Source organism: Aythya fuligula, chromosome 1, assembly GCF_009819795.1.
Source record: "Aythya fuligula isolate bAytFul2 chromosome 1, bAytFul2.pri, whole genome shotgun sequence".
Lineage (NCBI taxonomy): Eukaryota > Metazoa > Chordata > Aves > Anseriformes > Anatidae > Aythya > Aythya fuligula.
The window spans coordinates 29,507,471-29,530,106 of NC_045559.1; the positions used below are offsets into that span (position 1 = coordinate 29,507,471).

The window sequence follows — 22,636 nt, forward strand, 5'->3', positions numbered from 1 at the left end:
GCAGATGGAAAGGCTACACTGTTCTAGGAACTGTATCATGGCTTCTTATTCCAATTAGCCATACACAGTTAACAGTGTGCTTAATCATTGTTTCCTCCCAGAAACAGTGTCCATGTGCTTTTAACCTGACTTAGTATTTCTTTCTCAAGGCTTATTTCTGGAGACAATTTTCTAGTTGAACTCTAGTTTTTCCTTTGGGCAAGTCTGTGGTGCTACCAAGACTGCTGATTGGATGACACAGTTTTCCTTACTCCAGTCTAAGGAGGGTGGTGACTCTTCCAAAATAACATACACAGCCAGTGTGGATTCTTCTATAATTCATGGAACAGTATAAAGCACAAGAAGAGTATATCAAGGACACTTCATTTCAGAGAAAATATTCATGCACTACCTGCAGAAACAGAGTTCCAGCATAAATCTTTAAATATAACCACTTCGTTTCTATCAGTTTTTCCTTTTCTTTCCTATTTCAAACTGAAACCAGAACCATATAGTTCACTTAAGCTTAACAAATACTGTGAAAAATGAAACTTAGAGTCATGTTAGTTTAATGTAACCATATACAAAAGTTATAATCATAAATGACTAAAAGTATTATGTGTTAGTTAACTGTTAGTTAAACTAGGCACCGTTGGAGAAATAATTGTATTGAAAGTAAGGGACCAGGAAACTGACAAACATGCCTTTGATTAAAAAAAAAAAAAAAAAAAAAAAAAAAAGCTTTTTTTGTTTGTTTGTTTATGATAGTATAATACTATGTACATAACCTGACACATAAAATTAGCAGGACACATAGAACTGTCTAAAACTAGATGAAGCCTAAACTTTCCATAGCACACCAGCTTCTGATATTTTCCAGCAATTATTTCTGCATCTCATGGTTGCATGTCTTGCAGTGAATCCTCAATATATTTTTATTCTTCACTGGCTGCGGATTGCTCAGGCTTCACACAAAAGATCCAATCTTAAAGTACTTTTAGATGAAGTTCTTTTGACTGTGGGTAGTATAAAGTGACTAACTCATTTCAGATGTGGTACCATAGAGAAAACATGTCATATCTACTTCACAGAAAGTGGAATCTAAAAAAGAAAACCTAGGACTTGAGCTTAAATAAACTTTTTATTTATTTATTTATTTATTTAAAAAAAAGACAGTTTTGAGTAATTTCATAGTAGCCAAGAAGTCTTTGTTTTTAATTTATGCTTTACTTCTAAAATGAGTATTTTAACCCAGCTTTGCATCAGTGATTTTTTTTTTTTTTTGGGGGGGGGGGACAATATATAGTCATGGTTAGAACAGAGGCAGTATACAACAATGTCTTTGTGATAGCTGAGATGAGGTGGTTTCTGCCACTGAGCACAGCAGCTTCCTGAGTAATTTCTGCCACTGAGCACAGCAGCTTCCTGAGTGAAAGATTTTATGAAAGATTTTAAAGCAACAAAACTAGATATAACAAATGTGCTATTTAGACAGATTCTGCTACATTTTATCTGACTACCCCAAGGGACTTTGGCTTTACTATTCTCATAGTCCCTCACTCCCATAGCTGTCATTTAATATAATGGTATTTAACAAATTGCACTTCGGAACTGATTCTACTCAAGGTCACTAAGATTTCAAACACTGTAACCTATGTATAGTAATCCGCTTGCAATTCTTACTGCTCTCCTTTAGTATAAAAGGAAGGATTTCTGCCATAGTTTTCTGAGGGAAACAGACAAACGGCATTTCTCTCCTGATCCTTTTCCCCTCCCCCGTATTTATTCATGAAGTGGGGAGGAAAAGCAGTATCAAGTACTGTATAGTGGTCTTGGGCTGGTGAAGTCCAAAGGGAGCTTTGCTGTTGTCCTCTCTAAATTTAGAATTAAGTCATTTAGGAAGTTAATTTAATGTCAAATGTTTTCCATTTATTTTGAGAATGCCTTTTGAACAGATGGATTTTAATGGAGAACATTACATAATCTTTAAGGCAATATAAAAGCCCAGATTCTTTTAATCTAATTGTAAGCCTTGAACAGAGACACCCAAATTAATAGCACAGTTGCCTAGCCTCCATCTATAATCCATGGAGAGAAATGGGAAAGACTTATTTGTTTACAGTGAGTTTATATCACTTTGTTGAGGTCCTCTCCTTCCACTGGTTGTCTACAAAGTTTTTAAATTTAGGCTATTGTGTTAAGTGGGAGAATCCAAACTTGCTGATTTTCTCACAGTGTTTCAAGAGTATACTGAGAGAAGATCTAGTAAACAAGCAATTCAGTCTTCATTGACCTTAAGTCTGATCCCTAAATATTTTCTTGAACTCAGTTTTCTAGCTTTGATTTCCTGAATTTAATATGTATTTTAAACTTCTCTAAACAACCTTGATATTTTTATCAGAGATTACTGCTCTCTCACACTTTTGTTTTAGACATCAGAGAACTTCAACAAAGAGTATTTAAATGACAACTTAAATCAGTCTGTTTCTTATGTCTTCATGACTCAAATTATGTTAGCTTGGGGATATTAAAACACCTAAAGTATTTCCTTTATGCATTCAGTATTTCCTCCAGCATGCAAACACGAATTTTTAGGTCAAAAAGACATTTATGTAGCCAGTTGCTCTACAGAAGGCAAGACTGTAGCAAGTATACACAGGAATCTTTTGGAATTGTTCTCTGATTATTTCTAATGAACTTTTTCTATGTAAAAGCATGTACACTTGAAATATGAAAAAATACAACAGGATAAGCCAAGGACAATAGTAATAAAAATCTTCTCTGGATTTCTGTCTTCATCCATCTAAGGAGCTTGGAATAGGGCCTGCATATGATTTCTTTTGTGGTTATTTTTCCATGTGCTTCAGTAGACACTGGATCATACCAATAGGGTTAAAACCAGTGTCCATTGAAACAAATGAAATTACATCCTTTAAATCTAATAAGCTTTGTGTCAGTCTTATTGTAAATTTTACAGTAGTCTGCACTTTATTCTAATAGCTGTCTGAGTCTAATGTCTGTGAGGCAATTGGCTGCTCACTACTCACATAAATGTACAGGAGTTTTATACATTTTGGAGGGAATGAGTGTTCCTCCTTGTTTGAGTACGGCTTTGTTCTGGTAGACAAACAAGTTCTCTAAACAAGTCCCTCAGGTCATCAACACTTTTTAATGCTGGAAAGAATCTTTAGTAGCATTCACATTTCTGCTGTGGAACTCAAAATATCTGAGCTGTATTTTTTTTTTTTTTTTTTTTTTTTTTTTTTTTTTTTTGGTTTGGAAAACCTAGTATTCCACTGATATATATATATACATATATTTATTTTTTTCCTGTGACTCAAAGTATGTTTCTTTAGCACTTCAGTAAGTACCATAAAAAAACAGTGTCTGTATACTAGTGACATTAATAAATCTCATGAATTGGCTGCAAACTCTTGTGTTTCCCAGATAAGTTATGACAAGCTGTGGTATTGTTACATGTTATGCCTATTAGAAATAATAGTCCTCATCAAAAGGAAAATGCAGCACAATACTAGACTGACATCTACTTATGTCAGAGTAATAATACCGTTAAGCTTTGCTGTTTGCACTGTTCTATACATTAACAGTTGAAACCAGTAAGATACAAGAGGTGAAGTTTAACAGGTGCATATTTTACAATCTTCCATATTTTATTTTATTTTATTTTATTTTATTTTATTTTATTTTATTTTATTTTATTTTATTTCATTTCATTTCATTTCATTTCATTTCGTGTGTGTGTGTTTTGTTTTGTTTGTCTTAATCTTCCATTTTACAAAGAAAATTAAATAAATCTTAGGGTCAGATTCAGGTGTCCTTATACATGAGGAACAGCACTGGCTTACAGGAACAGTCCTCTCAGATTTACTGCAACTATCTTTCAAATAAGTTACTAATCAGTTTGAGGAAGAGTTCCAGACTCCAGCCAAAATTCAAATAACATCTGAAACTAAGACATTAAGAAATTCACAGCTCAGGATGGCTTTTTATATATGTCATGTATCATTATTTAGAAAGAACAGAACAATACATTATTGGTTCTGGATAGTTTTGTCTCCTCTAGGAAACACCAATGTCAGTGAATAGTCTCTTAAATACCCTTAAAATTATAATCACAACCAAAAAGTTATGAAAAAAATGACTATACAGGTTTTTATTTTTATTTTTATTTTTATTTTTATTTTTATTTTTATTTTTATTTTTATTTTTATTTTTATTTTTATTTTTATTTTTATTTTTATTTTTATTCTATCACTGTCATATCACTGGTGAAAAAGATACTCCGGTGTTCATTTTGACATTCAATATCCATTTGTTTTATTGTCATCTAATTAACTTTCTGTGGATGAACAAATACATATTATTAACAAAAATAATTCTGGTACTTTTGTTAGCGACTATAATTTTAAACACTCCTCAGCTCAAGTAGATTATTTATGAAAAATAAAGGGCCCTTTTTATTTCTGTATATTTCTTTTATATGTTTTATACTTTTTTACTTTTAATGCAGGTTTTATACTATACTTTGAAGGCTGAGGAGTTTTCAGAACCTTTACAGCAATTCTTACAATATGCTTAAAACAGCAAAGTAAAACAAAAACTTGCACCCAATGCTTTCCCCATGGGCGAGATGTCATGAGAAACTTGTTGACTCCTGACTGATAAAATTTGACACACTCCAAATCCAAAAAGGATTTATCACAGAAATGCCATAACTCATCATATTAGTGTCTCTGTCAAATTGAGAAAAATTAAGGCCTCATGAGCATCTTTGTTACCTTTTCTGTTCAATTTATGGCTCTCATATTGTAACAGTGGTGTTTGGTAACGTAGAAGCTGGGGAACACAAATTGAGTAATTCACAATTTTCTAGTTTCCAGTTGGATGGTGTTGATGTGCCATGATCTAGGAGGGAAAGGGAAGGAAAAAAATTTGCAAGGGGAGAAAATTTAATTTTCTTTTTTCAAGATGACAATAAAAATGTCACTATTTAGTGATCAACTGGACCCATGTGTCAAGCACGAAATTATCTGACAGTCTGTCATCTGAACACTATTTCTGACACGGCTTTAGGATCCAATCACAACTTATTTATAACCTATCATTTTAAATTACTTACAAATAGTTCTAATGAACATGTTTCAAAATTTTGATATTTTAAACCCCTTTCAGAAAAACTCATTAAATAGAGATTAATTTTGGCATGGTTCTCAGTAATAAATCTCAAATGATAATCATCAAATAGGCTCAACCTTGTTATTGTAGCAGAGATAAATTTAGTAGAAGATGTGCTTTGACATAATAGAGTTTTTGATATCTTCTAGTAGCTTCAATCTATGACAGTCAACTAAAGGAAAATTTTGTGTGTATTTTGTACCAAAGTTAATGAATATGTATATAATGTACTAAAGGACAGTAAATGGTAATTTAACTTTTTTTTTTTTTTTTTTGATTGTCACAGCTTTGAGAAAATGTTGACTTTTAAGAGAGAGTCTCAATTTCTCTCTATATATTTTTCATATACCCTGCTAGCATTTTTATCAGGTTAACGGTTTTGTTTAGTGTTTTCAGAAATGAATATTAGTGACTAAGCAGTGTTCATAGTAATGCCATAGTACAGGCTAGTAGAATTATCATTATTATTATTTTTTGCAGTTGCATTTAAATTAATGCAAAGTCATAAGGGCTGGGCATGGCTAAGTTTTACTTCACAACAAAAAATTGATTGAATTGTAAACTCAGCAACTGAAACTAGAGAAGCATTTAAGCTTTTTTAAGCTTTTTTTTTTTTTTTTTTTTTTTAAATTAACTGAGGCCAGCCAAGAATACAAGAATAAATCACTTTTATTATTTTCTTATCTGGATAGTTGCTATAGTAGCATATACAGTATATATTCTACTGATTTTATATTTGTTTCATCTCCTTTTTGAGGAGTTCTCCTTAGAAACTCATATTCTTTGAGATTCAAAAGATGACCATAACAATTTGCTTTCATTGCAATCAGACAGCTGAGATGGCTTTTTGTGAATCTAGAAACTCTGCAGAGTTGTAGCTAGATTTAACACATAGGAAAGCATCAGGATCCTGTCCAGATATGATCAGTGCTTCCCTGCACAAACATGTACTAGAGAGCCATGCAGTGGTTCTAAATTATTTTCTGCAGAGATCTGGAAGAGAGTATGAAGAAAGGTGATGTAAAAGTATTCTGAGATTGCAGAAAGAGCTGCTTTGCTGTAGAACATAGAAGATGCTGTGTGAGACTGCCATTACAATGGAGGTTAAAGATTTTTCTTGCAGAGTTCGAAGCTCTCAACCTCTTACTTAATGCAGTAGTACTAAATGGAAATGTCTTCCAGTTTTAGGTAATGTTCACTGAGTTTGTGTTGTTACTGAGGCCTGGAAAGGAAATCTAATTTGAGGGCATGAGTTGTTCAAACAACTCTTAACACCTATCCAAAGTTGTTTTTCTACCTACAACATCCTTTTTATTTTTTTTCTGAAATTTCTTGAGATTCTGGCCCTGCATTTGCTTGCTTTTCACAAGAACCTATCATTATCCCTATATCACTATTCCCTATCATTAGATACTAACTTCCATCTTCTTACTTTATGTGTTTAGAGTATCATGATATGTATATTATATTATATTATATACAAATACATATATATATAATATGTATTTGACTCATGGTTAAAATCCCATCCTCATGGCCACAAACATACGGTGTGGCAGCTTCCAGTTTGAGATTGATTCACTCTTCAGATGGGTTAATGGTGCATACCACCAGATGGACAAGGCAGCTTCGGATTCTCCTCTGTCTGTGTATGACTCCAGACAGCATGGGGACTTGGATTACTGCAGGAAATTTACAATATAGCATGGAAGCATGTCTCTGCATGTTTTGGTGTGAGTTCTTTTTGTTTTGTTTTCTGTTCAATTAAAATAAGCATTGGACTCATTGAACAAGGAAATACACAAAATATTGTTTGGGAAACAAGAATGCATAGTCATCAAGTTCAGATTGGGTTGCTTAAGTTGTTCAGTAGTAAGGGAACAAAGACTCTTCAGACAGGTTGCCAGATCTCCCTTGCAAAGCAATGGCAACTGCCATCATTCCATAGCATTTACCTGTAGCTGACAGTAATTCAGTACTGTAAAGCAAGCTAGAAGATGAACTATGCATAATGGCCTCAGAATCATATTTATTTTAAAATATGGATCACTTTTTTTTTTTTTATTTAATTTACTTTGCATGTTAAGATCCTGAAGCAGAAAAAAACAACTCAGTAAACATACAGACTATATTTTTCCAGAGTAGACTGATGAAAATGTGTCAGATTGTGCTGTCTGCATGTCACTACTGCTGTCTCCTCAGCTAATGTCAGAGACAGTATTTGGATCTCCAGGCATTATAGCAATGGTGATGGATATGTGGTCTGCTGCTGACCTAAAATGTGATTTCTGTCCTCTAAAACATAGAGGTACAAAACAAATGTTGGATTTGCAGTATATCTTGAGTAAGATTGTGTAACAAAGGTAAGCACTTAAAAGGAATTTTAATTTGGTTGATTTTTATTCTGGAAGTGGAAGAGCTCCATATAATGAATTATTTTTAATGGTGTTGTTTTAACATTTAGATCTTTCAGCTCCTAACTGTGTTAATCCTTTTCATTTACTGATGACCTGGCAGTCCTGTGTGGTTATATTTTGTTAAAGTAGCCTAATAGCTGCATATAGTCTGAAAAATGGAGTAATTTAAAGAGTTAATAAATCTGGATCATCAGCTCTCTGGAAATTATATTCATTTTATTTTATTTTACTTAATTTTAATAATGTGCTCAAGTGTTTTACTTGAATATTTAAAGTTCAGCACATGCTTTTCTGAACTATGGCTTGATTACGACTATGAGAGAATATTTTATTAAATATGCAGGAAACTGAATTCATTAGTCTTCCATTACTTTCTTGCTCATGCTGTATAGCTTAAGAACAAGTCTTAATGTCTTCTTGAGGTAAATATAGCTCTTGATGGCGAAGTAGTGGATTAAATCTGGTTACTGTGTTTGGCTAAAGAGGAAGGTAACTTTTCATTTTGAATGAACGCAGTCTGTGCCTCGGTTATTTGGTTTATGGTATTCTGTCTTGTTACTTAATGATGTGTTAAAGAAAACTAGAAAGCAAGGGGAAAATAGAAGGGGAAAAAAATACATTCCATAGAAAAGTATTTTTCCTATGCCCTAGTGAATCTGAGACATTCATGTGCAGTAAGAAGCAGCAGCACGGGACTTGCAGGAATCCTGTATCCTCCTCAATGTGGAGACACCGTGGCCATTAGAAGTTTCCTGGGACATCTCAAATGGCAGAACGGACCTCATTGTTTAGGCCAGTGAACTGGACCTCTAATGTAATGGTCAGGAAGCCCAAACATGGTCTTCTTTGTTCTTCTGACATCTGCATAATGATAGGGAGCTGCATCACCCCAGCTGCTGGTCTCCTGCGTCTCCTTAGGATCAGTCAGCTCTACCTGCGTGCCCCAGTACATGGGCCAGGCCTGGTGGTTTGATCCAATACAGTCACTTCTCTATAAAATTTCCTTCTCCATAACCACACATGAAACCTGTTTCCTCACTGAGGGAATTTTCTGTGGAGAATTAAACAATCATCTGATGTGAAATCTAGCTTTGTAGACTCAAGCTTGCACAGAACTGCGACAGCATCTGAATAAGGATATGAATGTTAATATACTTCTGATTACTTTTTTAGTGTGAAGCTTTTTTCCTCAGCAGAACCTGTTATGCCATTATCTTAAGCTGATCAGGAATGAACTAAATAAAAAAAAAAAAAAAAAAAGTGAATATGAAAAGGATTAGTTATGTAGGATGAGGAAATTATATTCGTAATTAATAGGGTTGATTATTTAATCACTTCTGTTACAAAGTGAAAGGATAGATATATGATCTGAATTATACCAAGAATTTGACAGATGTCACAGTATCATAAAAACATGGAATTCTAAGTAATATGAAGATTGATTAAGGGAAAAATTAATGTTTTGGGGACAGCTTTTTCCAAGTAAAGTAAAAGTTGGTTTTAGTACATGTAATCTCTTCTATGTAGGTTCAAGGAAAATACAGAATAAATCAGATAAAGACAAGAGAGGAAGTATTTAAACATTCTTAAATTCATAGCTTTTATTATAGCTATAAGGGGGAGAAAAATCTTTGTGTATATATAAAGTATTTCTGTGTTATTTTTTTCTTCTAAATCAGCCCAGGGAGATTACGTATGCACAATTATCTTGATGAAATTTACCATTTTAGATGAGCTCTAGCCATCCTCACACAAAGACCTCTATTAAAAAGTATTTTATAATTTTAATAACATATCATGAAGCTATTTAATGACATTTTGATATCCTAGCTGCTCATTGAATATTTACTCCCCATTGCTTTTCATAGCTTATATTGCCAACAGCATGTTTTGTGTAAGTCAAACTGCTTCTCCATGCCATTTTAGAGGAAAATATAAGCAAGCCTCACAGTAGGATCTTTCTTGAAATATTTAATTAAGTGAAATACTCTATTGAACATTGGTCTTTTAAGGTAAGAGAAAGTCAAAATGATTTTATTAACAGTATTGCAACAACTTACTTGAGGATCTTGAGGTCTCTTCCAACCTAGAAATTCTGTGATTCTGTGATTCTGTAACTTCATTTGTATCAGATTAAAACTGTGGAAATGTGTGATAAAAATGGAGAAGCTTTGAGTATGTTGGCAGATCTATTTGCTGATCATACAAGCTATTACTGAAAACTTCTGAACATTTCTCCAATAACAGTTGTAATGTTGTAACATGCTGCACCATTATTTATTTATTTTTTAATTCATAGATATTTTCTCACCTACTTCCCTGAACTAGCTTTTCTTGCTACTGCTGACCTTCTTTACTTTTTTTTTTTTTTTTCCTTACCTCAGCATTTGATAATTATAGTAGCATGATCTTCCCTGTTTGCCAGGTATCTGCCAAGTAAAATTTAAGGTAATGACCATTTCCCAGACACCTGGGGTCTGGTGCTGCCAATGCCACCCTGTCTGGGTGCCAGGCTGGCACTACCCCTTACAGAGCTGGGGCAGCAGTGGGATGGGATGTTTTCCATAGCATCCCTTGGTGTTGACACTTCTCTGGGTTTATAAATAGCCCTGATTTCTGACCAGTGAGACAGGGTGCTTTCCTGAGCTTCTGAGAAGAGTATGTAGAATACAAATTAGTTAGCAAGAGCTAACTAATGTGCAGGATTTTTTTCTTCCATTCTTGAAGAAGAATGTCTTCCATGTCTTGAAGAAGAATTTGAGTGCATCTAGAAACTGAAGCCTATTATTGTGTTCTGACAGGAAAAAAAGAAAAAGAAAAAAGATTAATTTTGTGTGGGCCACACTTTCAGAACTTTGGTGGAATTTGATCTTTCATCTTAGCTTGTTTGCTCAGCTTTGCAATGCTAGTCACTCATTACAAGGTCCTGCTTTCTAAGAGGCAGGTGTTGCGGGACACCTCCATGAGTGTGTGCTGAAAGCAGAGCATGAGTGAAATAATCTTGTAGCAGGACTTAAGAGCATCACAGTCCATCTTGTGGCCAGAGTGGTGACATGGAGAGCGCACACCACAGACAATGGAAGTGGAGAGCATGGTTTCACCTGCTCAAGAGCCAACCCATAGAGACGAATCGGGTCTGCAGTGAAGTGGCATAGTGAGATGCGAATGCAATCTCTGGGTAGTTTGTGAGCTCTGAGAGCTGATCTGTGACACCTGCCATTGTAATCCCAGAGTTGTGTTTGCCAAAGCTTTAGAATGAAACTCTGAATTAATAACACACAACAGAACAAAAACGGAAATCAACTTAATTTGTAACATACAGCATTTCTGCATAGTGTCCTAAGTATTCAGTCAGGAAAGACAGTACACATAATCAATATCAGTGTACTAAGCTGAATAATGTCACTAAGCCTGACATTCTTCTAACTCTGCTGGCACTGACACAATGCCTTGCTGAATAGGAATTTACATTGAAGACTTTTATATATTCCTGAATAATTAATACAAACAGATTTGGGAAATAGCTAATGTTTTCTATGTGAAGATGATAAATGTGTTGTGAAAATTGTTTCCTGCCACTTAATTTATCAATTCTTTAAAATATTGAATTGCAAATATATTACTACTTTTCATGTGGGGCTCTTTTATGAATGCTATTAGTACATGTTATTCTTCTGTTGAGTTACATGACTTAGTGGCAATCCTATTTAGTCTCTGAATTTTGTGCTTCACCCAGTGAAATGTTAAAAAGCTTTTAACTATTAAATTATATTTATGTATAAGCAGCATGCAAAGCACATCATAATGTGCGCTAAGCAAATTCTTTCACCACTTTCGTAACTAGAAATCTAAAATAAATAATAGATTGGTTTGTAAATCTTTTTGTGGACCTATTTAGCATAATGGTTCTGTTAATCATAAGCAAGAAAGAATAATTTCTAAGAATGCCTTATTTACTGAAGATAAAAGACTAGTAGCACTCATATGTTAACCTCTTTTTAAAATACTTTAGAAAACACTGAAGAAAAAAATAGGAAAGAACAAAGAAATTAATTAGCTCTGGTGCCCTTTCAATCATATATCCTTGACTATTCCAAGATAATGCACTGAGATAGAACTTAGCTCACACAATATTTGTACCCAGCCCACTACTATATTTAATTTAGTAGTATTAGGTATTGACAGCTGATTCCTATACAAATTGATTAAAAATACACTACTTGATAATGAATTCCTTTAAACCTCCACTACTTTTATAAATGCTAATCCAAGTTCAAGGTAAACCAGTCTCTATCTGCATGAATAACTGCAGAAAGATCTAATATGTGAAAAATATTGTATTTTCAGTGATCATTTCCTTCCTTGATCTCTTTTGCAACTTAAGGCTTAAAGTAGATGTGCAGACATGATTGAACAAAAGAGAATATAACCCAGTTATTTTGATATTTAGTAATTTTTTTTTTCAATTCCATCAATAAGATGAGTTTTTATTACAATGCACTTACTTATGATATGAACAGCTTAAATTGCAAAATCATGTTGGATCAGAGCAGTCACAATTGGTAGATGAATTTCAGACAAATACTTTGTGCTAACAAGCAAATTTTATTAATTCTGGGAATCATCCATTGCATTTGAAACATATTACTCTCTTTCATATCTTATTTTGCAATTATGTCTGTGCTTGTATGCACATGTAGTGCATGTGCATTACTTCTGAGTGTTATATTTGTGTCACAATTTTCACTATTTAAAACTTTCTCAAAATGAAATTGTTGTCACAATGTGATTTACATATTTTCACATACTTTTATAATATATTTGCTATCAGTATAAATACTTCTGAATTTGGTAACTTTGATAACGACCTTTACTGATTATACAGTAGCTCTGTGAAAAAAAAATGCATATGGAATGTTTTATCTATAGCTGGAGCTGCTGCTTCAGCTATCAAACTAATGGAACCGTAATGGAACACTTACTAGCAAAATTAATGGGCTGCATTCTTTTCTTTGTCACTAGATCTGTATGGCTCCATTAGGTCTGATTTGTTCAGGGACAAGAGGAAAGAATGATGAAGATGCTAGTATTTTGCTGAACGGAATCGATTACTGTATTTTTTTTTAATATTCATGAGCTAGTTAGCATCTTGTTTTGCTAACCTTCAGGAAGCTGATGTAAATTAAAGAAAATCTGTTTTGGTATGGTTTTATTTACACATTAATTTATTGATTTTCATCTGTCTGTGATTCTTACATACATAAAAAGAAGGAGGTCAAGGATATTTGTTTCTTCTGCCATTGTTCATTATCCCAAGTACTTCTACTAGAGGAAGTGGTTTCTCTGGGATTTTACTGTAATCCACAAGATTTTATTTTTATTGAGCCTTTTTTTCCTGCTTCTGCACTTGATAGTAGCTGTTTCAAAGTTCAGCCATGTACAGAAAATGAAGTGTAATAGCAATCATGTTTACTTTCTATTAAAGTATGGATTTTCTGAAGAGCCTAATTTACTGGGAGAATTCTCTGTGAGACCATTTTACACCTACAATCTAATATCAAAGCCCAGTGTAACAACCTTTCTTAAAGACAAGCAATCTAATTTGACACAGATACCTATCCCATACTATATATTTTTGTTAGTATTTTAGCTGAAACACGGCATAGTTGCCTAGGTATTTCTATCCTGAGGTTTTCTTTGAGATTTGGGGGCTGAAGTAGTCCAGAACTTTTTTTTCTCTCCTTTCTCGTTAACCTCGTCCTTTTGGAGATGGTTTTCAACCTCCTTAAAAATTTGACATTTCCAGTCTCCCAGAATCCGTATGTTTGCTGGTCATCTCTAAATCTCCCTGGCTATCTCCACATTAGGGGATTTTTCACCTACTGTGCATGGGCACCTTTCAGAACCAGTATGGGGAGAAGCAAGTATCCAGTCATCAAAATGCAGTCTGCATAGAACAATACTGCTAAAGAATTTTCCCCATCCTAAATGATGTTGTGTTATGCAACAGAAAATCTGAGGAAATTGTTTTAAGTAAGCAGATGTTCCATAATGCTGAGCATGTGAAAGGCTGTATATAAAGATTCTTTATTAATGTACATATGAAGAACAATAACAACAACAACAACAAAACACAGTGAGAATATAGTACTTCAGGAAATAGAAAGCATAATTCGAAACACTAATTGTGATTGGTACTGTTTTCTCTTTTGGGCTTGAGAGAACTTTAATTTTTGTGTTTGCATGTTTGTCATTGTCCTTGGGTTTTGGAAGGCCTGTGCAATACTGCTATACAACGTCTGAGACTAAAGCAAATGTGACTCCTCAAAACCAAAGGCTAATAACGTATGTGTTAAAAATTGTGATTTTCCAGTAGTTAAAGAAATTTCTCAAGTAGACAGGTTATAATATGTGGCACTTTTAATTAAGTTCTGTTTCTAGATAGGTAGTTATTATTGTTCTCTTCCAGTGAGATTTAAAGGATTTGCACCATTTAAACGTTTATTAATGGGACCAGGAGACAAAACACAAATTATTTTTTTTTTCTAGGCTTAAACATGATAAAACAAGATCATTTTAAGATAGTATTTTTAAGTAGTATTTCTTTCTTAAGAGGAATTATATTCATATTTAAGTACTTATTCAAGTGGACGTTAAGAAAAGATTTCTTAATGTTTTCTTAATGTTAATTTCTTAATGTAAGATTTCTTCTGTTGATCCAACGTTAAGGATTTCTACTGTGTTTTTTTTTTTATTATCTTCCCATTCTCTTTGCTTATCTTCCTGTGTCACATCTAGATACTCCAAGATCTCTTCTGTTATTTTATATTTTTTGAAGCACTTGTCCTCCTCAAAAAGAGGGAAAAATTCTGGATATGTGGGCATCCTGAATTCTTCATCAGGAGGAATGTGATGTTGATGGTTGCTTCTTCCTCACTTTCTTGGTGCAAATTTAATACATTTCCTGACATGTATTTTGCCTTGTTTCTTCACTTCTTGGCAAATAATTTTTATCTGTATTTATTAGACGTTGTATGTTTATTACACTCCTTGTTCTTCTGAACTCTTTGACAGCCTTAAAACCTTTTTGTCCACCTCCTCAGGTGCTTTTCAAGTGATCATTACTGAGTTGTATTTAAGCTTGCAGTCTTCAGTGTCATCCTGTGCCCATTTCTTATTATCCTATGCCTACAGTCATGTAATCCACATTATTGCATGAAGATAATAAATATTTTTTTCTACATAGAAATATATTTCTTTCTACTTTTTGCTATATACAAACAAACAAGCAAAAAACTATTATACTGAAAGATCATGCAAATATAAGGAAATACAAGCAAATATAAGCAATATAAGCAAATATAAGCAAAACTATAACAAAATATAACAGCAGATCATTGGAAAAAATGTTGCAGATAAGCAAACTAAATAAAACTCTAAGCAGGCAAGGATAGTTCTAACAAAGCCTGAGCAAGAAGTTCTTGCAGAGCTGGTACAAGATCTGCAGCTTGTTACTAGCAATGGCAATACTGGCTTACAGGGTTACAATAACAGCAGAACAAAATGTTCTTGTACTGCTTTTTGTCTTTTTGTCTTATTATTACTTCTAATTAGCAAAATGACTACTTAGGAGCCTAGATTTAGAAGAGGTTGTAGATACCTATTCTTTTGGTTCTGTATTTCTTTCTCAGGTTATATTCAGTACTACTGTACTTTCCTGGTTTAGTGTTGTTAAAATCCTGCCTGTTTAATTGAGATCCAAGTCACCAAAGGTTCAAGGGGAAAAGAAGCAAACAGATAACAGTGCGGAATGCTCCTAACCTAAAGTGATTATCACAGCCTGAGTAGACTTTACATATCCTGAGAAAGCTGAAAATACCATTGTTAAGGTCACATTCTTATCCAGACTTTTCCCTTTCTTGAAATCTGGACTGAGGACCTGGATTTCACAGAAGGTTTGGTGAGCACCACTGTATGCTACTTCTCCACAGGATTCTCAGTCTCAGTGCTGCTTGTCCCATTGTGATTGGAGATTAGAAAAGGCATCATGCTAAGGGACAGTGAAGATTTCAAATAGCAAACAGATGAGAAAAGGTGGAGAGTACAGTCTGTAAATCATTGAGAATTTTAAAATGATGTATTTTGGAATCAAGGCAAGTAATATATACTTGCCTGTATACCAACTACATACTGTATACCAACAGAGGTGCTCTTATCCTAACCTGTTATGACAGAATGAGAAAGAAAGATGTAAATATCACTGCTGGTAACACAACCAAGCTTAGGCTTATCTTCTCTAATGCAGTGCCAAAACTAATCAGTCTCCATGCAACTAACATAGTAACAACAAGCAGGCTTTGAGGAAATATGCTTTTGTCACAGTAACAGTGTCAAAACAGTATTATTCATTCAAAACTTGTTTTGTGATAAAATTTCTATCTTAATTTCTATCAAAAAAAAAAAAAAAGACTTCTCAGTCAATTATATATTCAAATATTAAATATATAAATATATATAAGTTAATGCCTTAACAGCTCAGGTTGGGAAGAATAATATTGATTAAGTTCAACATAACATCTGTTGTTGCTACAGCAAGAATAATTAATAGCTCATAATGTACAAATAAGGATCAACTATTTAGATTGAGGAATGTATTTCATTTACAAACATGACCAAGAGATATTAGCAAAGAGTTTTCATGTGGAAAGGGGGTAAACTTATTTTCTTAAGTAAAAAGAATAAGTAATGTCTGTAAGAGAACTGATCAATCTTTATTTTAATAGATTATTTCAGTATTTCACTGTTTCAACAGAAAGTGTGTCCTTTCTGTTCACCCTTTATCCACATCTAACCTTGATGAGGGTAAACCCATTAACAAGGACAGGTTATTCACTGCAAACAATTCTGTCCTTCCTCTGTGAAATTCATGGCTGCTGTGGTTACTACAGAATAATAATAGGCAATGGCAAAAGTTATTAAGGTTCTTTGCAGAAGTCAGACAGCAAGGTGCTTTTAAAGTGAGCCTTTAAGTTATTATAAAATAAGCCCTATAGCATCTGTGTCATTTGTTATTTAGTAAAGACTTCTATAACCCTACAATACCCATTTTTTACTTTTTAACACTTGTCATGTTGTCCTGTAAATCAGGTTTATGAGAAGGATATTTCTTTATTAGTTTCAAGTCAGATGATGGTCAGTAGAAGTAATCCTCTGGGCAAAATTATTCCCAGTCTGAGCTTCAAACAAGTTTTGATTCATTTATTATATTCTCAGTCTGTGTACAGACCTCCTACTGATATCAGTAACAAGCAATGCTCTGAGAAAAACACAGAGCTTTGAAAATTAGAGGGTATTTGTGTTTGAGAAGAGTATTTTAATATTTCTCTCAGTACAAATGCTGTCATATTTTATATGCAGTAGTGGGGTTTGCTGTAGTTTTTTATTTTGACACCAACCTGTAATGTGTGCCATCACGCTGTATACAGAGAACAAATCCACTAGGTGATACATTTGCAGAACACTTTATGGAATAATTAAGATAAAGGATATTGTGAATTCTATAAACATAAAAAATATAAATAAAATATAATATATATATATATTATATATAATATAATATAATATAATATAATATAATATAATATAAATATGATAAAAACATAATAATAAATAAATAAAATATATAAATAAAATAAATTATATAAATAAGTGTAGCTAAATCCTATCAAAAAGGAGTTGTCACTTTGCAGTCTGGATATATATTGTCCTTTGCTTAAGTGTAGGATAAAGAAGCAATGGATCAGGGAAATAAGTGATCCTTGCAAGAGATCAAGCAAGTAAAATACGATGCTGGACTGTGATTTCAGTTTCTTCAGATTCTTTTAGATATTGTGGGTTATTAACTAACCAAATTATATTCAAGTAATTCAGCACCTGCTTCATCAAGCTACAGAATATGGAATTAGATATAGACCACTTCAGCTTCACTGATTTGATTATGTAGTAGAGAGAGACCGGTGAATATACATGTACATTAATCCTATGAAATTAAATCAAGAAAATTAGTTGAAGATATTCCTAGGGGCCTATTTGGTGTCCATTTGCATAAAATGCTGAATTACCTGCTTACTGATTTTTTTTTTTTTTTTGGTGTGGTGAGTTTTAGCAAGATTGTACAGGTTCAAACCAGAAGTATTTTTAACTTCTGGCTCCTATAACAGCTAATATCAGATCATTAGTATATAAGGACAAAGGAAGTACATATTTTTTCTCTCAGTGTTTCCTATTCTGGATCATAGAGACCACACTGTTCAGTTATCTGTGATGGAATCTGCCTCTACTATTATTTTCTGAACCAGTTTGTTATTCTGGTATGTTCTCTTCAGTATCCCGTATAATATAGTCAAACATGATGTAATTGTGCACACTGAAGAAGCATTTCCTCTTTCTTGGCTTTAAAATTTGTTTAAGAAACTGTTATCCAATGTTTCCTTATTCTTATGAGAAATGATAACAAAACAGGCAAATAGGCCTATACATTATTTCCAGATGCCACTTATAAAATTGTTGTTGTCTACTTTACAGTGGGAAGCTTATTACTCATTGTGGTTTTCAGAAGGAGTCTAAAGTTTAAGATGTTGAAATCTATCCTTCAGGTATTTCAAATTGAGTGAGATTAACTCCATATTAGTATGGACCAGCAAAGCCTGTTAAATCCCAATCTGAAAATGTGATGCTTCTATTCTCAAAATTTCTTAATCTAAGCATTTCTTCAAGAATCTTCAAAATGTTTTAGTCTAAGCATTTCATACTGTAATTGAAAAGAGCCGTGTTTATATTTTTCTTAAGGTCTTCTAAGCCATTCAGTTTTCTGAACCATGTCACTTATAAAGGATTTATTTGTAAGCATCTCCAATATAGACTTTTATTTCAGTTTACTGAATTAAAACTGAAGTAAAGGAAAATTATTGAAGTAACACGTTAATAAATAATATGATGTAAAACATTTGCAAAATATGTGAGTAAAGTGTAAGTAGCCCTAGAACTTCAAAAATCTTTGATTTATAAATATATTTCAAATAATTCTGCCAGAAATACATTTTCATCCTAGGGAAATATTTACAATTCACAGTGATTTCTATTTTTGGTTGTAGACAAAACTGAATCTTGAAAGACAGAGACATGTGGAACGTACGACATGCTTGAGAAAAGCTAACATCCTGTTATGGTTAATGTATGTAGCTCAAAGCTGAAACACAGGTTTTGTTGAACTTATCCAGAATTGATAGTTGAACCTTTATCTGCCATACCCAAAATAATTAATCACCACAAGCTTTTGGTGGATTATAAAATACCTTAACTGTTTTGACTGGCTGCTGCTTCTTGAACCTGAAGAAACATTCCTAGTTCATTCTTGTTATAAACAATAAATTTCAGCAAGTTGTATTGGGTTCCACAAAATGTTTTATCAATAAAATAATAAATTGTCACTGAAGCAGTTTTTCTGTCCTTACGTGCATGGGACATTCTTTATGCATACAAAGTACTCTGCTTTGTATTCTCTCATTACTGTAACAAATCATCATATGCTTTATATCTCCCAGATTTCACTTAATTTGCAATAGTTAATATTCTCTCTGGTTTATATTTTGGGTACAGGTTTCTCTTGGACTTCTACATGCCCGTGCTACTCATATTCTCTGGCCTCCAAAGCGCTGGCAGAAGCTACAGCCAATGCTACCTCCAGAGCGCAAACCACTCCAGAAAGAGCAAGAGTGACCTAAATGTTCCGATGGAAGAACACTGAAGTCAAGTTCAGCCAGCGAGAGCTGCAGTTGTTATACGTTCACTTGTAAAAGCTTAGCCAAGGGTGCTTTAACATCAGTCACCATATCAGCAAATACATGCAATATTTTCATGTTAAAATGTCATCTTAAGAGTAAATTGGTTTTTTGGTTCTTTGTTATAATCTCAAACAGCAGTACATTGTGCAGTATTTAGTTTGGAAATAATTACACATTGGTTGTAGGTTTCAACGATCTGTTTTTCTGGGAGCAGTAAAATGACTGAGTTGTTATGTTTCTACCTGTGTTTCTCTGGATAAGAAATTGTTAAAAACTTCAATAAAATATTTTAATCTTTTATATTCAGCTTGTATCATCAGTAACCAAAGAGATCCTTCATTATTATTGTTGATTGTGTATGGAAAAAAAAACATACGTTTACACATAATATTTTGTATTGTCTTATTATTTTTAATACTGAAGAATCAGTACTTCTGTAGCTGAAAAGTTAATCGTATATGATATATATTTTTTTTTCTTTTTTTTTTTTCTTTTAATGTGCTTGTGTTTATTATTAAACCAAGTACATTTTACATATTTTTAATATCTCTTTTGGGACTGCTATATAAACATTCCTTGTATATCTTGCTGAAGTAAATATTCAATGAAAATGTGTATCAATTACATTGCAGTATCTGAATATAATGCTTCATTCATTTCTCAAGTATAGTAAAATGTTACTATTGATTGCCATATTTATTTGAAATTACGTAATTAATATATAAATACTATACAATTAATACTATAAATATATAGTGTAAGTATACTCTGAATGTCTAGTAAAGCTTTTACATGTTAGAAATTAGGAGAACTAGAAAAATGACACCTTTTCAGTTGCAGATTAATGAGCCAGCTTGTTTTCATATTTATTGAATTTTACTTCAGATAGGATAGTACTTAAAAAATTTAACAGATTACACAAAAGGTCTTTAAACATTTCAGCTACAATCATGCAATTATCAGAACTTCAGACAAGATGAAAATAACCTATAGCTCTTTGAAGACACATCTGTGTATCAGTGAGATGATAGGTTCAATGACTGAAAATTCTCTATTCTCTAGGCAGTAGTCTAACCTTCTTAAATGCTCCAGCCCTGTAGACTCTCTGAACTCTTCACTGTCTGTGTCTTGTCATCTTTGTTTCATAAAGCTGTTTCATTAGTCTTTGAACCCATCTTAGTTAAAACTAGTGCAGTTTGTTTGGACCTTAATTGCAGTAAATTCACAATTACTTTGATTGGCTTTTTTTTTTTTTTTTTTTTTCCCCAAACTAATTAAGAAAACTGAAAAAAGGTACAAGAAATTTCCAAGAAATAACTGTCATAATTAATTTTGGTGACAAACATACTAACATGTATCTATAAAAGCAGAAAGAAGCAGAACAAGAGCAGATTAGATGAGCTTTATTTTTCTCGGTTGTTAGGGTTTATTTCCTTCCTTTCCATTAGCTCAGCCCCTCCATCCTCCTCTTCTTGAGCTGGGGTGATATTCTTGCATATATTGACTGGAAAATTTAAGCTGGAAAATTCTGCTGGCTCTTCTTATTTATGGGTGTATATTCTGCAAAACCAGTGTCAGAGAGATGTTAATAATAAGGGCTTTTGTTCCTCTGGCTTTTCTTGATTTTCTTTTTCTGTTCATGTTGTGTAAAGAAACAGCCAAATCTGTCTACATCTGCTACATTTACAAACAAATTCAGTGAAGTTCTTTAGGTTTGTAGACATATTCCTACACACATGAGGCAACTGGGGAAAGTGAGGATCCAGGCTCAGCTGCTGGATGGATGGGGTGTCTGAGCCTAGTTACTGAAGGGATCCATGATTGGAGGTTGGGTTGTATCAGCAACTGATATGGACTGCAGCGTTGGGGGGCTTATACATCCACGTGCCAACAAAGCCATCTGTAGTCACACAAATTACCTTATACAAGTTATGAAATTTTAATTGTCCCAAGAATTCAACTGTGATATGCCTCAAGGCATATTTGTAAATTTATATTTGCATGTATATATTTATAAATATGTATGAATTTATGTGGATATATATAAATATAGGATTTATATATATAGGATATACATATATCTACACACATATATGTAGATGATGAACTAAAGACTATGTCTGTTAAGTTTGAAGATGTTACAATGGTAGAAGTATCTGCAATCATTTTGGAGAATGATATTATACCACAGTAATCTGAACTCAGTAATGATGAGCAGAGAGTCTGATTGAATAATTACGAATGCACATGCTGGATTAGGTTTAAACAAAATTTGGAGATTACAGTGAACTGTAGTTGAGCATGCATCAACAATGTGCTGTTATGAGTAAAGAAAATACACACTTTGTAAACAACAGTATAGTCCATAAATGCAGAAAACAGTATTTTGCTTTCATTCATCTGCAGTCTGCTTCTAGGCACCAGATTCAAGAAAAATGAGGGACAACAGGAGTCTTTAGAGGGAAGCAACAAAAAAGAAATCAGAAAAATATGACCTATAAGAAATGTTGGAAGGACTTGTGTTTATCTAGTTTGGACAGCCCGGGGCAGAAAGTCTTCAAAATCATAAAAGGTTGCTGTCAAATGGAAGAGAATTATTGATTTTCTAATTCCATCATGTACAGGAGAGAAAGCATTGGACTTAAAATGCAACAATATGACTTTCAGGCTAGACATGGGGAAGGAAACATATGAATTTTAATAATAATAAAACATTGGATTAGCTTGTTTTTCATTGCAAGGTTTTAAAAATTGCTTAGACAAATATTTATCTGGACTGTCTGTAATTTGAGACAAGAGAACAGGTTAAACTAGACCTTGAGATCCATGACAGTTATTCTGTATATTCTGTGATTCTGAAGGTATTCTGTTTACCAAGATTAGTAAACTTGGTGTTTTCTTTAATGATGGGCAGGAAGGCAGCTGCATTAGTATCCTTTATATTTATAGATTCAGTATATGCAATCCTAACTATTACAGTAGCCTCATGTACCACTTGTAATAAGTATCTAAGAAGATACCTGATTCCTGTAAAAGAAACCATTTTATTACACATTGATATCAAATTACTGTGCATGATATTTTACATCATCTCATAACTAGCTGAATGGAAATAGCTCAGTGAAATCATAAGCTGAACATGCTACTGATTTGAGTAAAATATGTAACAGATCATTCATTATCCAGAGCATGAAGAACAGA

General features: G+C 33.2%; 1 protein-coding gene across 3 annotated transcripts in view; it reads left to right on the forward strand.

Moving 5' to 3' along the window:
* IMMP2L (inner mitochondrial membrane peptidase subunit 2) overlaps window positions 1-19,737 on the forward strand; it is a 454,134-nt gene extending 434,397 nt beyond the window's left edge. For all 3 annotated transcript variants that reach the window (XM_032192350.1, XM_032192370.1, XM_032192359.1), the window contains one exon: window positions 19,251-19,737. In XM_032192350.1, coding sequence (XP_032048241.1) covers window positions 19,251-19,370 — 120 coding nt within the window. In that variant the 3' untranslated portion in view covers window positions 19,371-19,737. The remainder of the gene's footprint in view (window positions 1-19,250) is intronic.
* Window positions 19,738-22,636: the final 2,899 nt, after the last annotated feature.